General features: G+C 43.6%; 1 protein-coding gene across 1 annotated transcript in view; it reads right to left on the bottom strand.

Annotated features, from left to right (window-relative positions):
• LOC308060032 (uncharacterized protein) overlaps positions 1 to 20,719 on the bottom strand; it is a 63,495-nt gene that overhangs the window by 16,684 nt on the left and 26,092 nt on the right. The window contains exon 2 of the mRNA XM_080378233.1: positions 1 to 20,719. This exon is cut by the window's left edge and continues 16,684 nt beyond it. Coding sequence (XP_080234359.1) covers positions 14,188 to 15,114 — 927 coding nt within the window. The 5' untranslated portion in view covers positions 15,115 to 20,719 and the 3' untranslated portion in view covers positions 1 to 14,187.

Here is a 20,719-nt window from a genome sequence, read left to right as displayed (position 1 = left end):
TGTTTTCTTCAGTTTGAAGCCAACTTGCCAAGAAGTCTTTCAACACTTTGTAGTGTTTTATGTAGGATTCTTCAGTGTAAGAAAATGTACAGTTCAGTAGGATGTTGTCTTTGCTGTTTTACTGTGACAATACGCAATGCTGAAGTTCTCAGCTTTTCAGTCACTCATCAGAGTAGCTTCTCTGCCGTAGCTGTATAGTGTGGATATAGACATGCCAGATATTAGATATGCCAGATATACGGCAGTGCCAGCATAGTGTACTTTGCTTACATTTATCATACACATTTTATTATCTCACCTCTGCTCCAATAGTAGATTTTTTCCAAGTACTTTCAAACTGCTGTAATGATTTAGATTTTGTTCTTATTTTTCTGAAAAGTCTGCTTCCTTTCCTCAAGTTTCAATCGGCTCTGTTATATACATTTTGTGATCTGATATCTGCTGTGTCTTGAAACACTGTGAGAAATGTCCAAGCTCTCCTAAGAGCACAAACCAAAGGTCCCACCTCCGGTGAGTGGAGTAAGTTGTTCCTGTATTCAGTTTATCAAAATTAGGGTTCGTGTCTTTTCCACTTTCTATTGCAAAACTTGCAGGCTTCCACATCCTACTTGCCCCACATGCAGTCCCCAGATCCCCTGCCCCCCCTCCACTCCCTCATTTCCCCTCCCTTCACCATGTTTCTACTCTCTTTTGTCCCATGTGATACCCCAGCAGCTCCTTCCCACTGCAATACCAGAGGTCTCCCAGTGCCGCTTGCCTTCCTTTTCCTAAGGTAGCCATCCTTTTCCAGAGGACACAATTCATAACATATTATGTGGAACAGCTGTTCCTAGAGAATAAATCTGCTGTCTTGATTCCACTTTTCTTCTTATAGAAGGCACACAGATTTAACAATTAACTCTAGGGCTAAACCAATAATTTGTACCTTCACAAATAACTTTTGTACCACCCAGGACCAGACAAAAGAGAGCCCAGGCTTTCCAGCACATCATTATATCATTCCTCTGGGCCTCACAGGACCTTTTAACTCCTCTCCAAAAACTGTGTTTTTTAAGGGAAAATAAATGCTTTTCACTGTCCACCTCTAAGGTTATAATTTTCTCTCTCTTGCAATTTTGTACTGTCATGTTGACATCAATTCTCTTGATCTCCGAAATGAGGTGAAAAGAATTGCTAGCAAAGCTGTAGAAATCTAAGATTTCGGAAATTGCTTGTTAATATTGCTTCTGCTTCTGAAACACACCCATGCTATGTTTTATTAGCTTGAATTTAGAAATAACAGACAGCTTGCTTTCATTCTCATCTCTTGAAAATCAGGCAACCCTCCAGCACCCAGACCAGCAAGCTCCCTAAATCCTGGCTGTAGTTGCACAGATGGGATAACATGGCCATGTCACTCTGAGCAGAGTGGAGTGAAGGTGTTGCTGGGTTTGCAACTTGCCTGTACCCATACGTTGCTTCATGCCCTTTACTCAGTCTTGCTTTGGAGTTGGTGGTGGGGAGGGTGAAGGGGGTGCTGTTAAGGATTATCCTTTTAGATCCATTTGCACAGCATCTGTCATCACGTGGCTCAGAGCTGCAATTGAGGGGCAACTCCATTGTGTGGCTGAACATAAATCGGGTTAGAAATCCAGAAATCCAAATCCCTTTGAGCTGTTCACTATGCAGTAAGTTCTTACCAAATGGTATAGGCTATTTTCTTTTTTGACATGAGTTCAAGTGAGGCAGGATGAAGGGATGGGTGATGCTGAGACAAAGCCCATGACTGCTCAACACAGGAATAAGAAGGATCTTCTTTTGGTGATCCTGGTTGTTACAGCTACTTTTGGCTTCTCAGAGCTCAATGGAGACATTTTTTTAAATCACAAAAGTTGGATTGGCTTTCTCTAATGTCATAGGTGTCCTCCAAAGTGTCCCAAAGATCTCCCTGCTGCAGAAACAGGAAGCTCACTTCTGTCCAGCCTTGGCCCAACTGCTGCCATGTGCTACAAACGCTCTCTGCGCTGCCAGCTTTTCCAACAAATTTGAGTTGAATTTCCATTTCAGGCAGCCTTTCCTATTTCAACTGTTGACACCACCTGCCTACTGTAGTTTTTGAGGGATATGAAGTGTTTCTTTGAGCTGGCTGTGTCCGCGTGGCCTGGGTGCCAGCTAATGTCAGTATAGTTTGAGGCTTCAAATGGTAATCCTTTACTGAAGCATCTATTCCTGTGTCACCTGATCCTGTGCTCTTGGATGCTTGCCTACCACAGATTTTGTTCATGCACACTCAGAACCCATCTCCTTCTTCTACTCCACTAGGGCAGAAGACTAACAGGAGCAAACCTGAAACATGTAGATAAGCATTTATCTACTGCGTGATACCGTAACAACACTTCAGTGTGTTACATACATAAATATGTTTGGTGCTTCACACTGCAGTTGAAGAGAAGCTGCAAACACAGGAGATAATCCTGATTTACATTAACACTGATGTGAATGCTCTCTCTATCACCATTCATGATTCTTCCTGGTAATTCTTAAATTATTTTGATCTGTGATGAAAATACTCTGCCACACTTGAGGAAAACCTAATGCCTCCATATTTTCACAACATTTGACTGCATTGTTCTGCTGTCAGAAACTAGTCTGCTAGCACTAAATGATCCAGAGATCTTTCAGAATAAAGGCTACTTATTAATTTCAGTGGTGTACTCAGACACCAAGTCCTAAGACATGGTGTTCAGTTCCAAGGTCTTAAATACTATGTAATTTTCTGGGATGCAAAATGACATGTATTAGCTGCTATGGAAACTCTTAAAAGGAGCCATTGTGATCAAGAGCGTAGAAGGGCTTGCAATTTGTCAACAGGTAACATGGAAGGGGAAATTGACTAGTAGGAAATGATTTTTATTTATTTATTCATTTATTTATTTATTTGCCCTATAGCACAGTCCTAAATTTTTTTTAAAGAATAAAAGCCAAAAGCACAAGGCCTGAACTTCTAGCTTGTTACTACTTTGGGTATCTCTGAACAGGTGCTAAATGCCCTCACATTACTTCTGTGGCTAAAGGGATGAATTTTGTAGTCCTTGCTCAGGAATAACAGCCATTAAGTGCACATGGGCCCAATGGCCTTCCAAAACACTTTTATAAATGACAAAGAATAAATTCTTGCAGACCAGTTATTTCTATTTATGGAGTACCCTGGAAAGAGAAGATATTTTGCTTTATATGAAGCTATGATTTATGTAAATGTGAGGAACAGACTAATGTAAAAGCAGGGTGCAAAGGCTATTAGAAGTGGAGGCTGTAGAAGGCAGAAAGTGGCCAGGTGGTGCAGTGGGCACAAAAATGACCCATTCATATCTACTTGCTGCAGCAAAGAGATTTTTGCTTTCCAGCAGAGACTAGAAATAACAGTGTTCAAGCCACTGAAGTGCCAGCATGAATCCTTACAGACTAGTGAAATGTCCCCACAGACAAGGAGGAACTATTACCGTGTTTATAATAATTGTGAGCTGATGGTACTAACACTGCACTGGGAGCAGAAATGGAGCACTGTATATTTGTTTTCCAAACAAAAATATCACATATTTTACCGAGGTATCTTCTAGCAAAGTTAGCTCACGTTTGCACCAAAAAGGAGATTGCCTTTTCCTCTCCTTCCTTTTGGAGTATAGCTCTGCAGTGGTAAGCTATTTGAAAGGACTATGTTCCAGGTAAGAGACAGCTATGAGAAAGATGGCCAGTGGTCAGGTCTGATATTGAAGTTGGCTCCTGGGTAAATAAGAGCCTAGTTCAGAAATAAATTTAATTTGTGGGCAGATTGTTCTTTATCTGCTGCATTTTGCAATGGAGAGTGAATGCCCTGGCTTCACAGAGGAAGCTGACAGGCAGAGACACCGCGCGGGCTGCAGGCTGTGTCCCTGCTGCAAACGTGCAATGAAGAGTCTGAGCAGAATTACTGAGCCTGAAGCATCAGTGTGGTGCCAGCAGGCTGTACCTGGCACACACCAAAGTTGGTGACAAACACCAGGACATCGACTTCTCTCTCTTTCACCTTCAGGGACAGAAGACTGTGTGAGGGAGGTGGCTGACTGTACCAGTGCTGTACCTGCATAGCTGGGAGGGTGGTGAGCTGCAGCATGGCTGTTTGCAAAAGCGAGGCCCAAAACTTTTCATCAGCTTCACAGTATCTGTCTCATCTAGTGAAACTGCACTAAGACACCACTTGTCTCTTTAGGACTTCATTTTGCAAGGCACAGAGCTTCATGCTTCATGCCAGCTGACATCCTTGAAGAAATTACTTGGAATGCTGTAGTGTCCAAATGAGAAAATATAGGTGGAGTATGAGATCAGTGGGCTACATCTAAGCTGTTCGTTGACTTTGCTCATTGATTTATAAGACCTTGTTGCACCTCAGTTTCTTCTGCTTTGTCCAGGGAGGAAAGAGTCTTTTTTTCTGTGTCTCTGTGCAATATGGTACTTGGTTACAAGTGAAAATATTTATTGAAAAAGATTAATGCTGTAAATTAGGGTGAAAAATGCTATAGATGCTAGAAATAATTTACAAGGCAGCATCTACAGAGTGTGAAGGCAGCGTCTACACAGCTTGGTGTATAAGCTCATCCTAAGTTTATCTGGATATATAACTACAAGAGTCTACTAAAAACATCCCAAGATTTCTCAGGTTGAAAGCATACAGGCGCAGGGAAAAAACAACCCAAACCAAAAAAGACATCCCAAACCCCTAAGATTCAACAGTGAAAAGGAAGAATAAAATACTTCAGAGTCTTCAGTGGTTTTGCATCTTGGAAAAGTGCAGATGTTTGCTGAACTGGATGATAAACAGAAAATTTGTGTAGCTGAGGGGGAGCTGAGGGGGAGTAGGAGAGATACGGAACCAGTTCTTCCTCACCTCTGTTTATCTCCTGAGCCCCAGAAGACTCTTTTGATGTATTTTGTCATATATTATTTTATCCAATATAAATCAATGGGGAATGTGACAGACATGTGGACCTAAGAGTCTGTTCATTTAATCATCCCCTGGACACAGTCCCAGGTTGTGAACCAAATGGGATAAATACAAGGAAGATAAAAGTTGCTGAGCATATCTGTTCAAAAATTAAGTCTTTGTCTGTGGGTTGCTAATGTAAACAGAGTGGACCAAAGGAGAAAGAAATAATCACCACTTGCAAAGAGTTCAGAGAAGGTCTGCTGTGCACAACCCCAGAAGATTAATTGTGTTGGAGTAGCTGGTGTCTGTCTACCAAACTATGAGACTGAATGAGCTGCTTTGTTTGGACACACATTTACTTTTATTTATAGACTGCTAGACCTTCTTGTTTGATTCATGGCTGTAATTATGTAAATATAATAATATTTACATATAGTAATAAATATTATAATCAAAAATAATGTTAAAAAAGTGAGGAAATAAAGATATTTTTCAATTGTGGGATTTTTTTTTCCCCCAGCATAAACTGACTCTTACTACTAGATCTCTTTTGTGTACTTCAAATGCAGCCATTTGGTTAAGCCTTCTCTACAAAATGCGTGTGTCCTGGAGAGTGATGTCATTAACTACAGGTGTTGCATGGTCTGAAGAGTGGCAGGAGGAGCACACAGTGTAATGAGGGTGCCAAGTTTTCTCAGACAGTGCTGGAAGTGCTATCTACTACTGCATGGGATACAAGGAAGACAAACGTGATGCAAATCATCTACTCTGTCTTCTGTGCAAGCATGTTACTCACTTACATAAAATACCATCCAGAAATGCATCTAGGGTTTTTCATCAGAGGCCGTGTCTGCATTAGCAGGCAGTGTCCATCTATAAAATGGATCCATACAGTGAAGCAGTTCATCCTGCAGACCTGATCTCCATCCTGTACATTTTTCAAGGGGCTTCCTTGAGGTAGTTCTGGACTGAACACCTATTTGTAGCTGTGGTGCCTGACACCATGCACACTTCCAGTCCAGTTTTACCCAAAAAAAAGAATGTTTGTGCATTGGGAGACCTCTTGACAATGTGAACTAAAGCACAGTAAATGGGAACTTGCTTCAGGAGTGCACTGCTGATCCAAGCTAAAATAGCAATGTAGATGAACTGGAAAATTTTTGGTTCCTTCCTAAAGTAAGCATGGGACACACACCAGCGATGCGGTGCAGATCCCAACCCGAGAGTGAACTGGAAAGCTACAGTTTCTGGCAGCATGAACCATAAATACATATCCATGGAGGCTGAAATCCTGTGTTAGTAGCATCATGGGTGGTGGTACCATGCTCTGTAAATGGAGTAAGACAGAAGTACTGTATTTGAAATATGGGGAAGTGATTGTAATTTCAATTTTCATCATCTAGGATGTTTAATCCTAGAAATAATAGAAGATGATCTATATGTCAACATCATAAATTCCAAGAAGGCCAACTGCAAGGTGCTGCACCCAATATCAGTACAGACCAGGTGATGAAGTGAATGAGGGCAGCCCTGCAGAAAAGAACTTGGGGATACTGGTGGATGGAAAATTGGATATGAGGCAGAAATGTGTGCTTGCAGCCCAGAAAGCCATCTGTATCCAGGGCTGCACCAAAGCAAGCATGACCAGCAGGTCAAGGGAGGTGATTCTCCCCCTCTACTCTGCTTTTGTGAGACCCCACCTGGAGTACTGCGTTCAGGTCTGGGGCCCCTGGCAGGAGAAAGACATGGAGCTGTTGGAGCGGGTCCAGAGGAAGGACACAAAAATGATCAGAGTGCTGGAGCACCTCTCTTATGAACACAGGCTGAGAGAATTGGGGTTGTTCGGCCTGGAGAAGGCTCTGGGGAGACCTTAACTATGACCTTTCAGTCTTTAAAGGGGCTTTATAAGAAAGGTGGAGAGGGATGTTTTACCAGGGCCTGAGGTGACAGGAGAAGGGGCAATGGTTTTAAACTGGAAGGGGGTAGGTTTAGGCTGGACATAAGGAAGAATTTTTTTACAGTGAAGGTGTTGATACACTGGAACAGATTGCCCAGAGGAGTTGTGGATGCCCCTTCCCTGGAAGTGTTCATTGTCAGGTGGGACATGGCTTTGAGCAACATGATCTAGTTGAATATGTCCCTGCCCATGGCAGGGAGATTGTACTAGAAGATCTTTGAAGGTCCCCTTCCAACCCAAACTTTTCTATGTCCTGTGTCTCCTTTTATCAGGAAAATCTTGGGCATGATCCAGTAAGTCGAACATTTACTTGACTTGAAGCATATCAGTGGTGCAGCCACCAGTGAAGCCATCCACATTTTTTCATTCACAAGGTAAGTACCATGGCCTTAGCAGACCTCTTTCTCCTTACAGCTAATTCAGGAAATTCAGCTCCAGCTAATACAGGTTGTATTCTGCTGTCTACAGCTGATACACACCTTAAATACCTTGACCAGCAGCTACAAGAGGGCTTCGGTTTGAGTTATATGGTTACCTTGAGTTTTGTGAGAATGTAACCATTCTTTTTGCTAAAATATGTATTATTCTTCATCTGCACACTTTACGATCTCAAAAAAGAAACTGGGAAACTGACAGATCTACAGTTTCGTTACTCTTTATACACGATGATTCCATTCAAGTGATATGTAGGGGTCACTTCTCAAGCTGAATTTGGCTGTCTCAAGCACTTGGGTTTCTCCCCTCCTCATCTTCAGGAGTCAGCCTGTTCCCAGATCCTGGGGAGAAGTCTCCTCTGGGGAACACAGGGCACTCCTCTTGGGTGGGGATCGGCCAGCTGCTGTCTAGATCGTTAACTCTGGACTGTATTTCTTTTTAAGAAGAACCTCAGTTGTTTTATGAAAGAAACTGTCTAGCTGGCTTCTTGTGATAGCGGGAGACTAGATGTGACCCATGGGGTGACCTTCATGCTTGTGTTCTTGTGTACAGGAATATCTTACACTCCTGGTTGTACTAGAGCAGACAGTGATCACAAAAACAGCCTGTGCTGTTTTGGGGATATTTGTGCCTTTCAGATACTATGATTGCTATGTTAAGAGCAGTACAGGGATGCCCTAATTTCAGCTAATATCTGTGTTACCAGAGTGTGTGCAAATGCGCAGATGTCCTTTGTCATTTGTCCTTGTAGTCCAGCAGTTTTACTCATTGGTGTTGTTTTACTTCTCTCCACATGCCATCCTTTCATGACTTCATATGGGCTCAAGTTTTCCATTGGAAATTTTCACTTTGGTTTGTGGTCTCACTACTAGTGTGTTATACAAAGAACTCCCCTCAAAAAAACCTGCAGCTCCTAAAGATAGTTTATTATCTGTTTCATAAGTAATTTCTGCTGGTTTCCTGATTCAGTTAGCAAGAATTCTCAAGATATTGGCAACAAAATGTAAGCATTTAAATACGTATTTAAGCTCTAAGAATAAAATATCTGGATGCCATTAAAATTTCCCACTAAAGTCAACAGGGTTATGATGATTAGGCTACTTGTGTTGAGAACCTCATACTTCTGATATTAAATTTAGGAGTTTGGCCATCAACTTCAGCTTTATGTGTTCTTTCAAGTCTATTTGGCATGGGGGTCTCTAATGTGATGATCAGAATTGGAGGAAGAAGATCATTTTTAGGGTACCTTTACTCAAAGAACTTCAAAGGTGATTAAAAACATTCACCTGTTTCTACAACTATCCCATCAATGTTTCCACAAATCTTTGGGGACCTAGACACAAGCACTTGGATTTCAGTCATTACTTTTTCCCGTTAAGGAAGAACCTGAGCTCTTTTCTATCTTTCCTTCAGCTCTTTCTGCCACACAGACCACCTCCTGATAGCCCAGAACTCTTCTAAACCCTCTGCTTTAGCCTTTTCATTGAACATTTGAGGGAGGGACGGGAGTGACGGATGTGATCAACTCTGCACAGAAATCATGACTATTTCCATTGAATCAAGCCCCTCACAACTTCTTCCAGAATTATTCCATGCATTAGTGAGTACACCATCCTTAGTAGGTTCAACTTACTGTGCTTCATGACAGAACAGCTAAGGTGTGAACACTGAGCTTTTGGAGTAACACTTGTTAACCCTACTGATAAATTCCAGAAATTTAGGTCTTGGGTTTCAAAAACAGCTCTGAACTTGCAGGAATGACCATGAGGTTAAAGAAACAAGAGTTTTACAGAAATGTGTATGCATTTTCAGTACCCAAGGAGAAAAGGACCCCAGATGGAATACAAGTATGGTGAATTTACTGCAATTTCTCTCTAATTTCCTAACCAGCTGCAGACTTTTATATCATCTTTGGGATTTTTCAAGAAACATCTTGCTTTTTAACAAGTCATTTGCAAAGAAACACAGTCAGACAGTTTTTCCATTTCTCTTCTTTTCTACTATTGTGTTGAAATTTGAGGAATAAGCAAAAAGAAAAAGAAAAAAAAAAAAGGAAAATGTGCCAACAGGTTATTAATCTGTCTATTCCATGTTGCCAGCAAATGAGGAGTGTCATAACTTTTTCTAATTTGGTCACCAGCACTTTCCCTTTCCAGAAAGCAGGACCGGAAAGGAAACCCCTCTGAATCTTGTCAACATCCCTGGGCTCCTCCAGGCTCTGGAGGAGGATCTGAAGGGCTCTATTGCACTTCTGCCAAGCTGCTGAAGTGCAAAGGTCGGTCTGCTCTCCCTTGGGACTCATCTGTTTCCATCACGTATACAGATGAGGCAGAGGAGGCTTTCAGCTTCAGACAAGCAGAGGGAGGCCTGCAGAAAATAAATGTCGGGGGGGAAAAAAAAAAGAAAAAAAAAAAACCAAAACCCTGAGGCCCTCTGCAGAAATAGGTGCACCAGTCCAGAGGCAGACAGACAGGCAGCCTGCATTATCAAAGCGTGCCCGGCTGCGCACCCGGCGGTGTGTTTATATAGGCCATGACACTGCATGTGTTGTCTGTGCACGGTGCGTCCACAAATGGCTTATTTGGCTTGGTCCCTTTCAGCTTCTTTCATTGAGGAAACCCCATCGCTCTGTGCAATTCTCCTACCCCTAAATAGTGCTGGCAGCCCGTTCTCACAGTGCCGGAGACTGTGATTGCCAGCAGTGTCCAACACCGGTAGGTTTAGCCCCAGTACTGGTATGTGAATGGGGACCTTACTGAAGCCACTAGAAAGATGTTTTCTGCCTGACAAAGTGGCAGAAAATGTGAAGGTTCTTCTCCCTTCTCCTGAATACAAGACCCAAAAGGCATTCTGGGCTACCTTAGTGTGTTTGAATAGATCTGTCTTTTTTTTCCCAATAAAAGCTTTCACACAGTAGGCATGACAATTAGCGGTTTTAAAATATTTTTTTCTTGTATAAAGAAATCTAGAGAAAACAAAGATTCCTATCCCAAGCCTAAGACTTACAGACCATATAGAATCATAGAATCATTTAGATCATTGAGTTCAACCATAAACCTAACACTCCCAAGTCCACCACTAAACCATGTCCCTAAGTGCCACATCTACATGTCTTTTAAAGACCCTCAAGGATGGTGACTCCACCACCTCCCTGGGCAGCCTGTTCCAATGCTTCACCACCCTTTCAGTGAAGAAATTATTCCTAATATCCAGCCTAAACCTACCCTGGTGCTACTTGAGGCCGTTTCCTCTTGTCCTGTCACTTGTTCCCTGGCAGAAGAGACCAACCCCCCCCTGCCTACAGCCCCCTGTCAGGGAGCTGCAGAGAGCGACAAGGTCCCCCCTCAGCCTCCTTTTCTCCAGGCTGAACACCCCCAGCTCCCTCAGCCGCTCCCCATCAGACTTGTGCCCCAGCCCCTTCCCCAGCCCCGTTGCCCGTCTCTGGACACGCTCCAGCCCCTCCGTGTCCCCCCTGCAGTGAGGGGCCCAACACTGAACACAGGGTTCCAGGTGCCGCCTCACCAGTGCCCAGTGCAGGGGGACGGTCACTGGCCTAGTCCTGCACTGGATTTTGTCTTATATTGTATAACTGTTTTTTCCATATATCTCTCTTCAAACTCTGGAGCTAAAGTTGACATTTTATGAAACTCAAGAGCTTCTCCTAAACTCTGACTGGAAGACCTAAAGATACATCCATAATGCCCTCACCAGGAAGGGCTATTTTCCTAGCAGGACACACAAGGCAAGTCAATAAGCTTGCTGTGGGCTGCCCAGCATGGGCATCAGATAGGACTGCAGAAGCAAAAAGGTGGACTTGAGTTGGCAAAAATGTGTGTGGCCTCCAGGATGTTTACATTCATATATGGACATATAAATCACAGAGCTACGAACGCCACGTGTCATTTTTTCTGAGTCCTGGGAAAAAGACACTGGATCAACTAATAAAACGTATTTTTAGTTCCAATAAACTTTATTCCTTTATTTATCATGTCCTGCAGCAAAATTCTTGCTGTTTGAAAGAAAAAGAATTGATTTCTTCAACAGAAGGTCAAAGTCTTTTCATGTACTTTGAATATGTTCTTATTGTTTAAATACAGACAAAATAAATGGCTGCTTGCAATTCCAAGTTGTGCAAGGCTTCCAGCTAATAAAAGGCTATGGGTCTATTCGCAACTATCAAAAATACCCCTATTAGTTCCCCACTCAGAAAATCGTGAGGAAAATACCCTGTTCCTCTTTTTGGTAAACAACATCACTAAGAAAACATGCTGACAAGATGTTTCTTTGAGATGCACCTGCAATCAGAAAACAATGGTCTTGAGGAGTACTTTTATGTTTGTAATAGATGGTCCCTTCTAAAACAAAAAAATTACTTAAACATGCTCCAAACCTAGATGACTATTCTCTATCCATCCCAAACAATGGATTAGTTAGAATTTCTGCCTCTATCATTTTTTCTATTAGATACATAGTTTGCTTTTTCCCACCAATGCACTTGATTTCATGAAATAGCTTTTATCATTTATAAACTATAGATGCTCTTATTAGTCTTGAAGAAGTCAGCTGGGATACCAGAAGCAGTCTCGCTCTTACAGCACAGAGCTTTTTGCAGCCTGAACTAGTTCCCCAAGGAACAAGAAAAATTATTTGAAGATGAAAGGTATGTTGTTGTGGTTTAACCCAGCAGGCAGCTGAACACCACACAGCTGTTCACTCACTTCCCCGCAGTGGGATGAGGGAGAGAAACAGGAAAAAGGTAAAACTTATAGGCTGAGATAAAGGCAGTTTAATAGGACAAAAATTAGTGGGAAATAATGACAAAAGAATGTAGAAACGAAGTGACGCACAACACAATTGCTCACCACCTGCTGACCGATGGCCAGCCAGTCCCTGAGCAATGGGCCGCCACTCCCAGCCAACTCTCCCAGTTTTATTGCTCAGCATGATGTCATACGGTATGGAATATCCCTTTGGCCAGATGGGGTCAGCTCTCCTGGCTGTGCCTCCTCCCAGATTCCTGTGCATCCGCAGCCTCCTCGCTGGCAGGGCAGCATGAGAAGCTGAAAAGTCCAACTAAAACATCAGGGTGTTATCAGCATTTTTCTCATCCTAAATCCAAAACACAGCACTATACCACCTACCAGGAAGAAAATTTACTCTATCCCAGCCAAAACCAGGACAGTTGTGTATCAATTATGGTACCCAAACTATTAACAGCAAGCAAAAGCAACTATGTTGCTGTCCACCATATGAACATCTATAGCTGTAGGGCAAAAGACAGTTCTGGGTTAGGGAAGTTTGCTTTCTGATTCTTATGCTAAATCACTTTCTCTTCTTGAGGAAAGCTGTGTCTCCATTTTCTTCTATAAAAGCATTAAACCCCTTTTCGATGACCAGCAGCATAAGAAGCAATTTCATTTAGCAGGAACTACTATTGTTTGATTATTTTTTAGGCTAAAGGTTTTGAAAAGACACATCTGAGGTACACCTGCAATTGGTTAGCCTCCTTTCCTATGTTCATCTAGTATCTGCTCTGAAAGCATGGACTAAGGGAGTGAGAAGACAGCCCTGGCAGTTGGTGCTGTTCTGTTATTGCATGCCAGGAGATTCTTTTCCCTACATAAAAAGGAATTGCAAAGACGGAGCCAGTATCTCCTCAGGGGGGCAAGTAAAAAAGATGGGAGTCAACAGTCACAAATTGCAAAAGGGGAATTAAAATTGGACACAATGGGAAAGTGTGGCTCAGCACTGGAGCAGGTGCCCTGAGAATCACAACAGTGTCCTGGACATCAGGCCCTGGACAATGTGACAGAGCTTGGAGGTTAGCTCTGCTTTGGGGAGGGTACTGGACTACATGATCTCCAGAGGTCTCTTCCAATTAAATTTTGCTAAGAATTTATAAGAATAAAGGTGTAAAATGAAGTGAATTAGTAATTTGGAATTCACTAACAGTAAAAAGTTCTGAATATTTTAAATCCTATTTGGAGAGGAGTTGTTTTCTTTGATTCTCAGTCCTTCTCCTAACTCCTCTATCAAGTTTAAGTTCTAAGTCTTAGGGACCACATATTATCTATCCTTCATGCTCCTATAAAACAGTTTCTGATGGGATGTAGACTGATAATGGGGGAGCAGCTGCCGTGCTCGGCTGAACTTGGCCAACTGTTGTGTTTGTGCTCAGACAAGTAGAAATTCCCCAGAGATCATCAAACATGCAGGGCAAAGGCTGAGGGCAGAGCTAACGGTCAGACAGCAACTTTTTTTAATCTGGCCTGCTGAAGTCATGGGGTTTTGCCCCAAGCAGGAGGCCTGGAAGAGACTCAGTGTCATACTGCAGCGTTTATCTCTGCACTGCCATGTCTGTGTCACTGGAAGCTGATAATGGGGTGAGGGAAAGCGTAGGCGTTTTCCTGAGCCTTTTGTCTAGACTTTCCTTTGTTCCAGGAGTTGCTTTTTGTCCAGGTATCCATCCTCTTAGGTCTGCCTGCTCCTCTTGCAAGCTTGCCTTTCACATGGCTGTACCCCAAGACAACAGTGAGCACTCCAATGAACACATGGGTATAGCTAAACGGGAGTTTCCCAAAATACTGGATGGTAGAACACACCCTCACTGTCCAGCAGCACTGTGAGTGAATTCCTTCAACTCCATTCCCCGGCATGCATCCCAAATACCTGGTGCAATTCAGTGCCCACTGCCATGTGAAACGGAGCAGGGTGCAATGAGGTGCAGTGCGGCACCGTGCCATGCAGTGAGGTGCAGTGCAGTGAGGTGTGGTGCTGTACTGTGCAGGGAGGTGCAATGAGGTGCAGTGTGGTGCAGTGCAATGAGGTGCAGTGATGTGCAGTGCAATGAGGTGCACTACAGTGCAATGAGTTGTGATGCAATGAGGTGTAGTGAGGTGCAAGTGTGGTGTGGTACAATGAGGTGCAGTGATGTGAGGTGTGGTGTGGTGCAAGGAGGTGAGTGCAGTGCAACGTGGTGAAGTGCAGTGCAATGACGTGCAGTGATGTGCAGTGCAGTGCAGGTGTGGCTTGGTGCAATGAGGTGAGATAGGGGGCAATGAGGTACAGTGCCACGAGGTGCAGTGATGTGCAGTGCAGTGCAGGTGCGGTGAGGTGTGGTACGGTGCAATGAGGTGCAGTGCAGTGTGATGAGGTACAGTGGTGTGCGGTGTGGTGCAGGTGCAATGTGGGTGCAGTGAGGTGCGGTGCAATGAGGTGCAGTACAATGAGGTGCAGTGAGGTGCAGTGGAGGTGCAGTGCAGTGCTGTGCAAGGAGGTGCAGTGATGTGCGGTATGGTGGAGGTGCAGTGCAGTGCAATGAGGTGCAGTGTGGTGCAGTGCTGTGCAAGGAGGTGCAGTGCGGTGCAATGAGGTGCAGTATGATGTGGTGCTGTGCAAGGAGGTGTGGCGATGTGCGGTGCGGTGCTGTGCAAGGAGGTGCAGTGCAGTGCTGTGTAAGGAGGTGCAGTGATGTGCGGTGCGGTGGAGGTGCGGTGCGGGTGCGGTGCGGTGCGGTGCCGTGCAGTGCTGTGCAAGGAGGTGCAGTGCGGTGCGGTGCTGTGCAAGGAGGTGCAGTGAGGTGCGGTGCGGTGCGGTGCGGGGCCGCTCTCCCCGCGGAGCCACAGCGGGGCGCGGTTGTGCCCAGAACCGCGGCTCGGCGCTCCCCCCTCCCGCCCCCCTCCGAGGGGGACGCATGTGATCCCTTTTTTTGTATCGCTATGGAAACAGACCAAAGCAAAGGGTAAATACACGGACAATGGCAAAAGACAATTTTAATTTTCATCCCCGCTTAAATGTCACACGTTTTTGAACACGCCGGCACCGTAACCGGAGCTCGCATCTGCAGCCCGATGTGGCGAGCTGGTCCCTGAAGCCTGAGGAATACAAGTCCCTCATTATTGCCAAGCGGGATCAGAGCACGTAGGTCTGTTTAGACACTGCGATGCATTGTAAGAGGCCTCCCTTCAGGGACTGCCATAAAAGCCTCCTTCTTCCCCCCTGTTAAAAAAGAGCAGCTGTATTCTTCTAGCATGGACCACGCCGAAGGCTGCCTGTCTCTGCTGCGCCGAGGCTCTCTAGGTCGGGCGTGAAAAAGCAAACTTCATTTTAGAGGCTCAACAGGATTGCCCAGTGTAGGAGCATGCTTCGGTGGGAGCTGTGCTCGCTCCCGTGCACGTGGCTGTGGGAAAACTGGTGGGGAAGGTTTCTGAGGCTGTGCATTGCTTGCTGACACTCAAGGTGTCTGACAAATATCTTGGCAGCTCTAAGCTGGTCTTACAGCATAAGCCCGAGCAGTCGCATAGGTTAGGGTATTTCAGGCTATCAGTTACCTGCTGGTGGCTGCTTCAAATACCATTGACATTAAATTAAGACCGTAGTTATTGCTTGTCAGACAGGAGAGAGAGGTCACCTTTCGGTGCCAGCACTCCCTAATTTTGTAGCTGTGCCTCAGCCTAGTTCTCCCTCTTCAAAGCCAGTAACAAAGCGCTCAGTGATACAAATAAACAGGACTGCATTGGTTATTTTATAGGTACATGAACAGTGTCTCGTTAATCGTTGAGTGTTACAGATGTGAACAGGGTGCTCTAAACTGTTTACCAGCTGGTTCTTGGAAACGAGGCTTCCTGGATGACTTTCCTATTGAGATATGCTGCCCCTCCTTGCAAATCCCTTGGCGGCTCCTGCTTCCCAGCAAGAGCAAACTCCCCATTCACACACAAGGTCGTTCCTAGAATTGTCACCGGAGATGCTAGAAAGGCTCCAGTTGGGCGGGTGGAAGATACCGATTGCTCCTCTCTGTTTCCCAGCGTAAGCCTGCTCATGACGCACACAGCATCTAGAAATGTAAGCCACGCTGTCGGTGACCTGGCAAACCCCAGGAGCACGTGGACTGCCTTGCTGCATCTGGAGCTGGGGGTGACCTTTCCTGAAAGGAGGAATCGGCTTTGAGTCAGGCTGGGAGTCAGCATGCTGCTGGATTTCTGTTAATTGTACTAATTGCAGCAGTCTCTCCTTGGCACTGTTTTACTTGGAAACTCGTGTGTGTTTAATTTTTAAGCTCACAGACAAAAATCTTGGCATGTGAAGGCTGAATCTTCTGGTTGGATTTGGGAAGGGGGAGGAATAGGACAGAAGGGAATGACCAGCTGGGCTCCTTTTGGCGCAGTCAGAAAATCCAGAGTCACTTATGACGCTTTCCAGTATCTCAGTGCTGTATTTCACAGGCATTCTGGCCGCTCATTAAATGTTTCACATGTATCTGAAGTAAGACAAAAGGAGGGAGAAAAACCACATGTGACTGTATATCGAGGAGCAATGTTGTACTATCACAGAGAGGAGCTAGATGGTTTAAGCAGCATTTTTGTGTTTGAAACCTTCAGGTTCTGCATTAATTTGCAAGGGCACATTGTCGTTACACAGAAAGCAAATCTGGTGCTATGCGCTAACGTACCTCTTACACTGTATTTATGTGAATGTGAGTGCACATTCTAACTATTAGTTACCATAATACATAACAGTTTGGCTAAATGCCTTCTTCGTTTATGATTTCCTGGTTTGGAAAGCATGCAGTTGTTACTGAACATTCCCAGTAGGAAAAATTGTATGGAAAGTTACTGCAAAGAAGAGTTTCTGGATAAAAAGACCCGACCAGTTCTCCAGTGTTATGCTGTGAGACAGCATTTTATCCCTTACAGACCCACTTAGGATGTAGGAGAAAAAGTATCAAAGGATATTTTGCTATCAAGGGTTAGTAACTTCTCTCCAGGATTATGGGGATTTTAGGAGATCATCCAGGAGTCATGTTTGCAATTAATATTAGTAAGAATAGCAGGTGATTTTAATGCATCAATAGAATCAGAAATCTTTATTGTGGTCTGTTGTATGGGTTTTTTTCTGTTGAGTTTGTTTTTCTAGAAAATCATATTACAGTATTTACTATTATTAAAAAAAAAAAAAAAAACAACCAACCTCATCTAGCATTGCTTTCCTGGTTATATATGAGGTTGAATGCCTGGTTAAATACCAGATGAGCTCAGCTATTTCAAAGCACTTTAATCCACATTTGACCAAGATCCTCATGTCTTAACTGCATATACCGAATGAACGAAAGAGTTGAATTTAGGAGGGACAGACTGACGTTCCCTTATCCCTGAGGGGATCTCCAGCTATTTGTGTATGTACTGTGACAGAAGGGTCTTTAGATATTTATTTAGATCTCTCATATGAAATATCCCTCTTTCTTTCTCTCCCACATAAACCTCTGCTTTTAGGGTATAAAAATATGTCTGTAGATTGAACCCTGGTTTCCTGGGAAAAGAAATCGTATATACCTCAGAAAGATTTTGGTAAGTAACTGAAATCTTTCAAATAAGGAACTGAATTGAGCAATATCCCTTACTAACTTAAAATGAGCTCTCTGGAGGTCAGTAGAACAGGGACCTTCTGCAGGTGAGGATCTGTGCAGTGCTCCCAAGACCTCTGAAAACTCATTTAGGCAAATGGAAAGTCTTCCCTGAAAGTTTTCCTCGCCCTCCAGCTCCTTACTTTTACCAGGAGCTCTGGCAGCATGGAAACCTCAGACTGGTGGAAGCAGAATATGTGTATCTGAATGGACTTTATCAGACCCCCTGTCTCCAGGGGAGTCACACCAGCCACCCCTTCACTCCCTGCTTACCTCTAAGATGGCAGGATCAGCTTTGATAAACGAGAAGGCATATCCCTCTTTTTGCCTTCCTTTAGGCTTCTGGGAGACTTTTGGCTATCACAGCATGGATTTACTCCACAGTATTTCTCTTAGCCCAGTCATTGCCATATCAGTATCACATTGTCCCATTTGCATGGGTGCACTTGTAATGCCTATGGGTCTTCATTTATTTCCTTTTTAACACACTTAATTCTTCTAATTTCTTCTGAAATGACCATTTGAATGATTACTTAAGAAAGGCATACAGATCTACTAGTTCACCTTAGCTCTACTGCATTCCATACTTCTAGGCACTTTTTTCCTCACCAGAATAACTGCATCCTAATGAATTCCCCTGCATTTTCAGTGTGGCACTGCTGTGTCTCTATCTGGAGTTTCCCCTCTGTGTCTTTAAGAATAAGGCCTGCAAGGATGGTGTTGCTGGTGGTATGTGCTTTCCCCTTCCCTGACTCTTTCCAAGCAATTAGGTTTGTAAAGAACTTTTTATTTTAAATGTATTCATTTTGTTTGCATCTACAGGCACTTTGGAGTCCTGTGCCACAGCAAGTTAAAACGGATACTTCTTTCAGTAGTCTGTCAGTTTGTTTCCAAAAGTTTGGCTCTATGTCTACAAAGTAATTATTTTTGCTGGCATCCATCTACCTTTGCTAGTTTTCAGATGGACTTGATGTCTCCTCCTCCCGGCATGGGGGCTTTTGAACGCCTGCCATTGCAAGATTTTGGTGTTGTTGTTGTTGGTACTTCTGCCTTTCATCTGGTGCAGCATCCTTGCAAACTGCTGAAATCTCGTGCTCCCTAAATCCCAGCAATCAGCCCTCTCATGTTTCCTGCTTTTGTGAACTGCAAGTTTGTAAATGGCAATTTCACAGATTGTGTTTGTCACTTCTGATCTGTCACTTTTCACATCTGGAAGATAGAATCAAATACCGGGAAACGTCTATGATGGATTCAAATCAATATAATCTTAGAAATTGTAACAGGTAAGGGGCAAATATGCTTTTGCATTGATTCCTTTGTTTGCCTGCCCCAAAAGGCTTTAGTCGGTGTGTACCATAACAAAGCATCTCTCTTCAAGGACCAAACTGATATCAGTTGCCATCAGTTCCAGTTTTCAGTTACTAAAAATGTGCTACCACATATATATGTATACACAGATGGAATATACATATAAAGACAAAAAAGGAAATAGTTCATGTCTCTTGCTGCAGTGACCTGTCTTTTCCCATTTAGCGAAGCTCCCCCATACCACCTGCAAACTTTGCTGACAGCAGGAGGGTGAAACATTTCAGGGGTATTTGGAAAGGCTTTTTTTGCACAACCCTGCTAGATTCATTCTTCCACTTTTTGAAATGTTCAGCCTCTCCATGTTTGTGATATTGAAGTACCAGCAGGCTCAGCCATGTAGGATGACACACAGACTGAATGTTAATCAGTGTTTTGTTCAGGCTGAGGTGATCTGCGGCTGCCTTGCCATGGGCATCTGCCACACTACATGGGAGGCAGTTTGCTTCAGTCCTTTCAAGCCTGTTGACAAAACAACAGCTAGCTCTTAAGAACTACATCTATATAAAAAAATAAAGCAATGCCACTGAAAGCTCCCAGGCACTGGAGCTGGATTGACTATACCACTAAATTCCACATTTGATTCACTACAACGGACACAGTGGCTCTGAAAGCCCACCCCTGGTAGTCCTGCCACCCCTGACTTAACCTCTACTTCTCCTCCCTTGGCCCCTTCATCAGAGATGGCTGCTTTTCATAGGCACCCCCCGGCTGTCAGCCCAGCAGTGCTCCTGACGTCCTCACTGCAGCCACCCGGGCTTGTCTTAATCAGACAGCTAAAAATTTAACACCCGTCCTGCTGAAAGTAGCCTGCTGATTTCAGAGGGAGCAGGATGTTGCCCTAACCATTTGGTTAGTCACTTCATGTAATATTTTTATTTTTCAACAAAGGTGTTTACTTTTCAAACAAAGATCATTGGTTCAGCCATGGCAACTATAGTGACTGTGTAGCCAGCAAACACTTAATATGTGGGTGGGTGGTTTGGATGGCCCTGAATACATAATTAAATTTGTTTTTCCCTTCAGCTCCCTGTGGTGTGTTATTTTTTTATATTTAAAAGTTATCCCATCTTGAAGACAACTGTTTTTTATTATTAAAAGGACAGCTTAAATGCGTTTAACAAAAGCTATTCTCATTTCTTTTATGTCTCAATCTTTTTACCAATTAAAAAAAAAAAAAAAAAAAAAAAGTCCTTTAGTGCCTATGATCGACTTCCTGTAGCCAAAATGTTTCTCTAAACATTTTCTAAAAGGTCTAGATGCTTTGTATACTTAATGCAATAAGCTCCACATTTCCTGATCCTTAAAATGTTCAGCATTAGCCTTGATGTTTTATACTGCATCAGCAAAATTGAGGATTTGGAGTGTTTCCCCACCTTAGAATGAAGAAGCTGCTGCATGTTGCTCCTGGTGCAGGTAAAAGGGAACAGCACATAAATAAGGGACCATCCTTGTAATGTGAACTTCCGCAGTCCCTGTGGGATGCACCAGTGCCTTTGGACCATGGCTTGTTAGCACGAATGGAGCCCTGTGAGTTCTGGCAGTGACAGCCCAGCAGACTCTGCGGGAATTCAAAGTCTATCAAGTTGGGTAGATGGTTTAAAATAGACAGGTGGAAATT

The sequence above is a fragment of the Falco punctatus genome, assembly GCF_963210335.1.
Source record: "Falco punctatus genome assembly, chromosome: 3".
In the NCBI taxonomy this organism is placed as follows: domain Eukaryota; kingdom Metazoa; phylum Chordata; class Aves; order Falconiformes; family Falconidae; genus Falco; species Falco punctatus.
The sequence above is the reverse complement of the archived record's forward strand: the minus strand, read 5'-3'. Positions and strand labels throughout refer to the sequence as shown.